At 44.9% G+C, this 10,990-nt stretch overlaps 1 protein-coding gene across 1 annotated transcript; it reads right to left on the reverse strand.

The window, feature by feature from the left end:
• Positions 1–748: 748 nt before the first annotated feature.
• LOC123990416 (vegetative cell wall protein gp1-like) lies at positions 749–3,284 on the reverse strand (the record flags this gene model as incomplete). Its single annotated transcript, XM_046290966.1, has 2 exons — positions 3,252–3,284; positions 749–1,057 (listed from the first exon to the last, which is right to left on the reverse strand). Coding segments are annotated over exons 1-2 (342 nt in total), but the record flags the coding sequence as incomplete, so codon positions are not given.
• Positions 3,285–10,990: the final 7,706 nt, after the last annotated feature.

Genomic DNA, 10,990 nt, shown 5'->3' on the forward strand with positions numbered 1-10,990 from the left:
CCCACCCCCCCCTAAGTTTTAGATGCACTATTGTTAAGTGACTGTCCCACTGGATGTCATAAGGTGAATGCACCAATTTGTAAGTCGCTCTGGATAAGAGCGTCTGCTAAATGACTTAAATGTAAATGTAAATGTTCTTGTTGATTTTAAAGATGCTACAACAATAAAATAACTGAAAAACGCCTGTTTATTTCCTTGTATTTTCTTCTACCAGATCTATTGTGTTATATTCTCCTACATTCAATTCACATTTACACAAACTTCAGAGTGTTTTTAATCAAATGGTAACAAGAATATGCATATCCTTGCTTCTGGGCCTGAGCTACAGGCTGTTAGAGTAGGGTATGTCTTCAGGCGGAAATTGCACAAAGTGGGGGGGTATCCTTACAACAAACTACAAATATATGAAGATAACTTTATCCCATTATTCAACAATATGAAAGCAGATCTAATTAAATGGAAACATTTCCCCATAAATCTTACGACCGTCGTCTCTCCTGAGCCCGTATGGGAGTTGTAGCGATGCGACAGCATAACACGTCCCCCGGTAAGCACAGGAAGTTGGCTCAGGTCTCCTACCTGGGTTCGCCATAGTTCCTGTGTGCCGCCCCAATGGACTGAGGGGCGGAAGCTCTGGACAGAGGGGCGGAAGCTCTGGACAGAGGGGCGGAAGCTCTGGACAGAGGGGCGGAAGCTCTGGACAGAGGGGCGGAAGCTCTGGACAGAGGGGCTCTGGCGGCTCTGGGCTGAGGGGCTCTGGCGGCTCTGGGCAGAGGGGCTCTGGTGGCTCTGGGCTGAGGGGCTCTGGCGGCTCTGGGCTGAGGGGCTCTGGCGGCTCTGGGCAGAGGGGCTCTGGTGGCTCTGGGCTGAGGGGCTCTGGCGGCTCTGGGCTAAGGGGCTCTGGGCAGAGGGGCTCTGGCGGCTCTGGGCTGAGGGGCTCTGGCGGCTCTGGGCAGAGGGGCTCTGGCGGCTCTGGGCAGAGGGGCTCTGGCGGCTCTGGGCTGAGGGGCTCTGGCGGCTCTGGGCTGAGGGGCTCTGGCGGCTCTGGGCTGAGGGGCTCTGGCGGCTCTGGGCTGAGGGGCTCTGGCGGCTCTGGGCTGAAGGGCTCTTGGCTGAGGGCCACTGGCGGCCCCTGGCTGACTGGCGGCCCCTGGCAGACTGGTGGCACTGGCGGCCCCTTGCAGACTGGCGGCACTGGCGGCCCCTTGCAGACTGGCAGCACTGGCGGCCCCTTGCAGACTGGCGGCACTGGCGGCCCCTTGCAGACTGGCGGCACTGGCGGCCCCTTGCAGACTGGCGGCACTGGCGGCCCCTTGCAGACTGGCGGCACTGGCGGCCCCTTGCAGACTGGCGGCACTGGCGGCCCCTTGCAGACGGGCGGCTCAGGCGGCGCTGGGCAGACGGGCGGCTCAGGCGGCGCTGGGCAGACGGGCGGCTCAGGCGGCGCTGGGCAGACGGGCGGCTCAGGCGGCGCTGGGCAGACGGGCGGCTCAGGCGGCGCTGGGCAGACGGGTGGCTCAGGCGGCGCTGGGCAGACGGGTGGCTCAGGCGGCGCTGGGCAGACGGGTGGCTCAGGCGGCGCTGGAGAGGAGGAAGGCTCTGGCAGCGCTGGAGAGGAGGAATGCTCCGGCAGCGCTGGAGAGGCGGGAGCCTCTGTAAGGATGAGCTGGAGAGACAGCCTGGTGCGGGGGGCTGCCACTGGAGGGCTGGTGCGTGGAGGTGGTGACGGATAGACCGGACCGTGCAGGCGCACTGGAGTTCTTGAGCACCGAGCCTGCCCAACCTTACCCGGTTGAATGGTCCCAGTCGCCCTGCCAGTGCGGCGAGGTGGAATAGCCTGCACTGGGCTATGCAGGCGAACCGGGGACACCATGCGCAAGGCTGGTGCCATGTAAGCTGGCCCAAGGAGACGCACTGGAGACCAGATGCGTAGAGCCGGCTTCATGGCACTTGGCTCGATGCCCACTCTAGCCCAGCCGATACACGGAGCTGGAATGTACCGCACCGGGCTATGCACCCGCACTGGGGACACCGTGCACTTCACAGCCTAACACGGTGCCTGCCCGGTCTCTCTCGCCCCCCGGGGTGGTTATTTTGATTCATGTTTAATAAAGCACTTCACATGAACAAACTAACAAAAACAAGAAACGTGAAAACCCAAAACTGTCCTATCTGGTGCAAAACACAGAGACAGGAACAATCACCCACTAACACACAGTGAAACCCAGGCTACCTAAGTATGATTCTCAATCAGAGACAACTAATGATACCTGCCTCTGATTGAGAACCATACTAGGCCGAAACATAGAAATACCCCAAAACATAGAAAAACAAACATAGACTGCCCACCCAACTCACACCCTGACCATACTAAAATAAATACAAAACAAAGGAAATAAAAGGTCAGAACGTGACATGCATACCACGAAATTGTGGAGAAAAAGTTATTTTTTGAAAAAAAAAAATGGCATGGCTCCGAAAGATTGTATATTTATTCTCGGTAATAACAATTACCCGACCAAAAGATTACCCGACCAATTACCCGACCAAGTCGGTTATGTGGTCATAGCCGACTTGATATGGGCATATAAAACAGAATTAAAAGGAAAGTTTAACATTTTCTTAGGTCTGAGGGTGGTTTTAATCTTCCAGACTTGGAATTGTATCAACTCGCTACCCAGGGATTTTACTTGTGACATATAATTAAATGTACTAAAGAGGAGGAGAGATGCTGGGTTCCGGTGAGGGACATTTTGGACCCTTCTCTCCTGATAGATTTCCACCGCCTCCACCCGGATCGCCCAGCACCTCGTCCTCCGGGTCGTCCTCGAGGACGGTGGCGGCGCGCTGCGGGAGCCGCGCGTCAGAGGGGAGTACTGTCACGACTTCCGCCGAGGTTGGCTCTCCTGCCCGTTCGGGCTGTGCTCGGCGGTCGTCGTCACCGTCCTATTAGCCACTACCGATCCCTTTTCGGTTATCTGTTGGTTTTGTCTGATTGTTTTCACCTGTGTGTTAGTTTATTAATATCTGTATATAATGTAGGTTGTCCCGCCCTTGTTTTGTGCGGGATTGTTTGTTTTTGACATTTCGGCTGTCGGTGTTTTTGTGTTTTATTTCTCCGGTTTGTCTGTTTATTCCTGTTTTGGATATTTTCACCCTGTTTGTATTTTTGGGTTGTCCGTGTTTATTTGTTGTTCACCGGAGAATAAACCTTTATTCATTATTTGCTCTCTGCGCCTGATTCCACCCACCTTGACTAGTCGTGACAGCATGTGTATGTTCATCCCAGGAATCTTTTTACATGTCTATTTTCAAAAGGATAAAGCGAAGAACATTAACAACTTCATAGTCAAGAACACTATAACAATATGGACGAAAATGAAACATTTTATACAATAACTAATCCCCTCCCTAAAAACACAACCCTAATGAACAATCCTTGGATAGCTTTTCAGAATTCACTGATAAATTGGTCCACATGGAAAACTGAAGGCATAGAAACTGTAAATCTTGGTTAATACATTAAGGGCACAGGGTTTGAATCTCTGATATTTATTAGTATCCAAGGGGCAGGCAAGAGAATGGTTGTGGACAGGCAAAACAAGGTTAGAGTCCAGGAGGTACAGTGGCAGGCAAGCTCGAGGTCAGGGCAGGCAGTATGGTCAGGCAGGCGGGTTCAGAGTCAAGGCAGGCAAGGAACTGAAAGAAAAAGCGGGAGCAGGAGTAACACGCTGGTCGACTTGACAAAACAAGAACTGTCACAGACAGAGAGAAAACACAGGTGGATAATGGGGAAGATGGGTGACACCTGGAGGGGGTGGAGACAAGCACAAGGGAAACAGATAAGGGTGTGACATGGTAATAGGAAACAAAACATTCCCATGACAGATTTACTTAGCAATTTTGGACTGACCAATGTAGATATTTTTAAATTCATAAAAAGTTTCAGGTCTCGAAATTATGATTTGAAATATTTTGGATATCAGAGCAATCTTGAGGGAATCCTATTTGAGTCCGAAAAGGTTTTCATATAATAGGTAAGATATACAAAACATCTATCCAACTGACAATCTCTTGGAAAAAATGATAAACTATTGGAACCAAGACTTGAAAATAACTGGTATTGGCACAAGATGGAGGGACTGTTGGAAAATAACTAACGAAATTAAAATTGACGCTTAATCCAGTATTAATTAATGCATAGAATTGATTATACAAGAGACAAAATTCACCAATTCTACAGCACAAGGGCAGAGTCATGTGTGAAGCATAATGTCACGTCCTAACCTTAGTTCCTTTTTTATGTCTCTATTTTAGTTTGGTCAGGGCGTGAGTTGGGGTGGGAATTCTATGTGCTGTTCTATGTTTTTGTATTTCTGTGTTTTGCCTGGTATGGTTCCCAATCAGAGGCAGCTGTTTATCGTTGTCTATGATTGAGAACCATACTTAGGCAGCCTGTTTCCCACGATGGGTTGTGGGTAGTTCTGTTTTGTGTTGCTGCACCTTACAGGACTGTTTCGTTTTGGTTCACTCTTATTTTGTTTAATGTTTCTGTTCCAATAAAATAACATTAACACTTACCACACTGAAAGTACTTTGGTGCAAAAACTGCGAATCAATCCCAGAACAGCAAAGGACCTTGCAAAGGTGCTGGAGGAAACATGTACAAAAGTATCCATATCTGTCACGGTCGTCATAACGAGGAGACCAAGGCACAGCGTGATATGAATACATTCTACTTTATTAAATGAAAAACACGAAACAAAATTACAAAACGAACGTGAAGCTATAACACAAGTGCTGACATGCCACTACGCATAGACAATAACCCACAAAATACCCAAGTAATATGGCTACCTAAATATGGTCCCCAATCAGAGACAACGATAAACAGCTGCCTTTGATTGGGAACCAATCTAGGCAACCATAGTCATATAAACACCCAGATATACAAAACCTAGACATACAAAAAACCCTAGACAATACAGAAACTACACATACCACCCTCGTCACACCCTGACCTAACCAAAATAATAAAGAAAACAAAGATAACTAATGTCAGGGTGTGACAATATCCACAGTAAAACGAGTCCTATATCGACATCACCTGAAAGGCCGCTCAGCAAGGAAGAAGCCACTGCTCCAAAACCGCCATAAAAAGCCAGATTACAGTTTGCAACTGCATATGGGGACAAAGATAGTACTTTTTGGAGAAATGTCCTCTGGTCTGATGAAACAAAAATAAAACTGTTTGGCCATAATGACCATCGTTATGTTTGGAGGAAAAAGGGGGAGGCTTGCAAGCCAAAGAACACCATCTCCACTGTAAAACGGGGATGTCAGTATCATGTTGTGGGGATGCTTTGCTGCAGGAGGGATTGGTGCAGTTGAGGCAAAATGGCTTAAGGACAACAAAGTAAAGGTATTGGAGTGGCCATCACAAAGCCCTGACCTCAATCCTATAGAAAATTTGTGGGCAGAACTGATAAAGCGTGTGCGAGCAAGGAGGCCTACAAACCTGATTCAGTTACACCAGCTCTGTCAGGAAGAATGAGCCAAAATTCACCCAATTTATTGTGGGAAGCTTGTGGATGGCTACCCAAAACGTTTGACTCAAGTTAAACAATTTAAAGGCAATGCTACCAAATACTAATTGAGTGAATGTAAACTTCTGACCCACTGGGAATATGATGAAAGAAATAAAAGCTGAAATAAATCACTACTATTTTTCTGACATTTCACATTCTTAAAATAAAGTGGTGATCCTAACTGACCTAAAACAGGGAATTTTTACTTGGATTAAATGTCAAAATGTATTGAATTGCAATCAAATTTGCTTTAAAAATGCAACATTGTCACGCCCTGACCTTAGTTATCTTTGTTTTCGTTATTATTTTGGTTAGGTCAGGGTGTGACGAGGGTGGTATGCGTTTAGGGTTTTCTAGGGTTTTTGTATGTTTATGTTTTTTTTTCTAGTTTCGTTTGTTTTTATATCTATGGTTGCCTAGATTGGTTCTCAATCAGAGGCAGCTGTTTATCGTTGTCTCTAATTGGGAACCATATTTAGATAGCCATATACCTTGGATAGTTTGTGGGTTATTGTCTATGTGTAGTCGCCTGTGTCTGCACTCGTTGTTCATAGCTTCACGTTAGTTTTGTTGTTTTGTATAGTTTGTTAAGTGTTCTTCGTTCATTAAAAGAAGAATGTATTCTCATCACGGTGCGCCTTGGTCTCCTCTATATACGACGAACGTGACAAATATTGTCTAAACTACACCCATGACAAAATGTGTAGAATTGCAGGAAATAAGCTTTACACCTGCATCAACAGGAGAAGTGTTTGTGTCATGAACAGGAGAGATAATGTTCTGGCCATATGTGCTGTATCATCCTTATCGTTTGGACTAGTCAGTTATTTAAAGTTTCTAGAATAGTTTTAATATATGTGTGTGCGTGTGTGTGCGTGCGTTTGAACAATGTTTACTCATAGTTCAATTATAGCTGGGAACTGAATGGAAATTAAAGATTAACATCAATTAATTAAAGTGACGCCGATGAAGCAACATATTTTGTCCAAGTGTAATCTGTATTGTTATGATCGAACATCTTAAACTTTGACAGGTCAATATCATGGGGTAGCATTGTAGTGTGATACATGCATATTAACTTACACACTTCTATTTGATGCCAAGTCAAATTCTGTCCAGATCCCTCTCCATCTAGGACATTGAGGTGGAGATAAATACTGTCCAAGATGGTGCTGCAGTCAGTGGCAACCGACTCTGTCATCTGTCACCTCCCATATCCCCACAACATGTCAGGCTCACACCGTGACCCGGACGCCATTCTGCATTCACTAAGAGGGAAAGCGCTGCCTGGCCGCTTATCATCTTTGACAGCCAAGCGAGAGCATCTGTAGCTCCTGCATCAGTCTCCTCCAAACAGACACATACATGAACAGTGTCAGCACTTCACCTAGCTGCCGTACTGTGGGTTTCTGAGAGAACAAGGCTTTCACTCAGAGTTATTTGTATCTACTGTATGCGTTGCAAAGCTGTTTCAGGACGGATCTTTCTATAATTCGAAAGAGTAACCCTTCATTTAAGGGCTCCTTATTACAGTTTATTACATATGTAATTACATGAACAAGTATTGTACAATTGTAATAATACATAGTTACACTGTAATAACGTGTATCTGATGGTAACTGCAGTCTGTAATTACAGAGGGGTAACAATGAACGCTTGTTACCATGCTTGTTTCCGATGGCACAGTATGGTTGGGATGCTTTCAGAAAGTATTCATACCCCTTGACTTATTGCACATTGTTTTGTGTTACAGCCTGAATTCAAAATGGATTAAATAGATTTTACATACAGTACCCCATAATGAGAATTTGAAAACAAAATTAGACTTTTTTGCAAATGTATTGAAATTTAATTACAGGAATATCTCATTAACATACAGTAAGTATTCACGCCCGAGTTAACACTTTGTAGAAGCACCTTGTAATGCCCGGGGTGTAGTGGAGGAAGAAGTCAGGCGCAGGAAACAGAGAGTTCAAGGTAGCAATACTTTTAATTCACCACACCGGTGAAAACGACGCCACCTGTCAGGATTTGGCCAGGGTTGTTCCGGTTTTTGGTCACTAGATGCCCCCATTGTGCCTTTTGACCTTTTGTTTTCCCTTGATCCCCATTATTATTTGCACCTGTGCCTCGTTTCCACTGATTGTATTTAAACCCTTTGTTTTACTCAATTCTTTGCTCTGTGTTTGTATGTTAGCACCCAGCCCTAGTTCTCTGTGAACTCTTGTTGATCCCGGTGGACTCTCTTGTGGAATTCTGTTTTTTGTTCTTGTTTGTTTGTTTTTGAGTATCTTTTGAGGCTTTTTGTGCTATACCTTCCACCTTGTGGATTTACCTTTTTGTCTTGGAGGATTACCTTTGTTCTTGTGGAATTCCTTTTGAGGTTGTGGAGTTACATGTTTTCCTGAAGAACTTCACTTTTTTACTTCATTAAATACACCGTCTCAAGTACTGCTGTGTCTGCCTCATCTTCTGGGTTCTGCTGACTATTCGTGGCTCAGTTGGTTTAGTGACTGTTTCTCACTCCGGAGACCTGGGTTCGTAACCGGGTCCTGACAGCCACCCAAAACAAATGCCCCAAAACACGGAGAACTAAACAGTCCAGAAAAACATACATACACAGACAACTGTGTCTTACAGTCGTGCACAATAGTACACAGAAAACAATCACGCACACCCAGCAGGCCCAACCAATTAACCTAACTAAACACAGGTGTAACTAATAAACAGACTAGGGGGAAAAAAAGGGTCAGTGGCAGCTAGTAGACCGGTGACCTCCGAGCGCCACCCGAACAGGAAGGGGAGTCGAGTCACCTGCGGTAGGAGTTGTGACACACCTTCGGCAGCGATTGTAACTGTGAGTCTTTCTAGGTGACATTTGCCCATTATTCCTAAAACAAAATTCTGTCAAATTCATTGTTGATCATTGCTAGACAAGCATTTTCAGGTCTTGCCATAGATTTTCAAGTAAATTTAAGTCAAAACTGTAACGCCAACATTCTCTGTCTTCTTGGTAAACAACTCCAGTGTAGATTTGGCCTTGTGTTTTAGGTTATTGTCCTGCTGAAAGGTGAAATCATCTCCCAGTGTCTGGTGGAAATTAGACTGAACCAGGTTTTCCTCTAAGATTTTATCTGTGCTTAGCTCCATTCTGTTTCTGTCTTATACCGAAAACTCCCCAGTCCTTAACGATTACAAGCATCCCAATAACATGATGCAGCCACAACTATGCTTGAAAATATGGAGTGGTATTCAGAAAAATGTGTTGTATTAGATTTGCCCCAAATATAACTTTTTGTCTTGAATACAAAGTGGTAATTGCTGTGCCACATTACTTTAGCGCCTTTGTTGCAAACCGGATTCAAGTTTTGGAATATGTTTATTCTGTACAGGCTTCCTTCTTTTTACTCTGTCAATTAGGTTAGTATTGTGGAGTAACTACAATGTTGGTCCATCCTCACTTTTCTCCAAGAACAGCCATTAAACTCTGTAACTGGTTTAAAGTCACCATTTTAAAGGCCTCATGGTGAATTTCCTGAGCGGTTTCTTTCCTCTCCGGCAACGGAGTTAAGAAGGACGTCTGTATCTTTGTGGTGACTGGGTGTATTGATACACCATCCAAAGTGTCATTAATAACGTCTTCACGCTTAATAACTACCCATCTACCAATATCTGTCATTCTATGAGGTTCCCTGTTCTTTGTGGTTGAAATTCACTGCTCGACTGAGAGACCTTATACAATTATATATATGTACAGAGATAAGGTACAGAGAGGAGGTAGTCATATATATTTTTTAATTATTGCCATGCAATGTATATGTGACTTGTTAAGCACATTTTTTTCTCCTGAACTTATTTAGGATTCCCATAAGGATTCCCATAAATGGCTCTGCAGTCTGATGCCCAGGCCCAATGGCAAGAACGAGTTCACAAACAGTTCACATTAAAAAAATAGTAAATTGTTACACTGAAAAAAATTGATCGTCTGAGACCAGCCACCCGGACATCTGATGAAACTGTGGGTTTGCACAATCAAAGAATTTCTGCACAAACTGTCAGGAAACTCTGCAAAGCTCATCTGTGTGCTCCTTGTTCTCACCAGGGTCTTGGCCTGACTGCAGTTCGACGGTGTAACCGACTTCAGTGGGAAAACGTTAACCTTCGATGGCCACTGGCACGCTCTTGACAGATGAATCCTGGTTTCAACTGTACCGGGCAGATAGCAGACAGTGAGTATGGTGTTGTGTGGGTAAACGGTTTGCTGATGTCAACATTGTGAACAGAGTGCACCATGGTGTTGCTGGGGTTATGATATGGGCAGGCATAAGCTATAGACAACGAACACAATTGCATTTTATCGATAACAATTTGAATGAACAGAGGCACCGTGATGAGATCCTGAGGCCCATTGTCATACCATTCATCCACTGCCATCACTTCATGTTTCAGCATAATTATACACAGCCCCATGTCGCAAGGATCTGCACACAATTCCTGGAAGCTGAAAATTCAGTTCTTCCATGGCCTGCATCCTCACCAGACATGTCACCCATTGAGCATGTTTAGGATGCTCTGGATCGACATGTACGACAGCGTGTTCCAGTTCCCGCCAAAATCCAGCAACTTCGCACAGCCATTGAAGAGGAGTGGGACAATATTCCACAGATCACAATCAACAACCTGATCAACTCTATGCAAAGGAGATGTGTGGCGCTGCATGAGGCAAATGGTGGTCACATCAGATACTGACTGGTTTTGTGATCCATGCCCCTACCTTTTATTTTAATGTATCTGTGACCAAAACAAATTTTATTGGTCACATGCAGATGTTATTGAGGGTGTAGCAAAATGCTTGTGTTCCTAGCTCCAACAGTGCAGTAGTATTCAAACAATTCACAACAATACACAAAAAAATCTAAAAGTAAAAGAACGGATTTAGAAATGTATAAATATTAGGACAAACAATGTCGGAGTGGCACTGACTTAAAGACAGTAGTAGAGAACACATTATATTCATATTAAATGAGTAAAGCAGTATGTAAACATTATTAAAGTGCATATCTGTTTTCCAAGTCCTGTGAAATACATAGATTAGGGCCTAATGAATTTACAGCTCATTCGGAAAGTATTCAGAGCACTAGACTTTTTCCACATTTTGTTGAAGCAACTTTGGCAGCGATTTCAGACGTTAGTCTTCTTGGGTATGATGCTACAAGATTGGTACACATGTATTTGGGGAGTTTCTATCATTCTTCTCTGCAGATCCTCTCAAGCTCTGTCAGGTTGGATGGGGTGCTTCGCTGCACAGCTATTTTCAGGCCTCTCCAGAGATGAGTGATGGGGTTCAAGTCGGGCTCTGGCTGGGCCACTCAAGGACATTCAGAGACTTGTCCTGAAGCCAT

Source organism: Oncorhynchus gorbuscha, linkage group LG12 (genome assembly GCF_021184085.1).
Source record: "Oncorhynchus gorbuscha isolate QuinsamMale2020 ecotype Even-year linkage group LG12, OgorEven_v1.0, whole genome shotgun sequence".
NCBI lineage: Eukaryota > Metazoa > Chordata > Actinopteri > Salmoniformes > Salmonidae > Oncorhynchus > Oncorhynchus gorbuscha.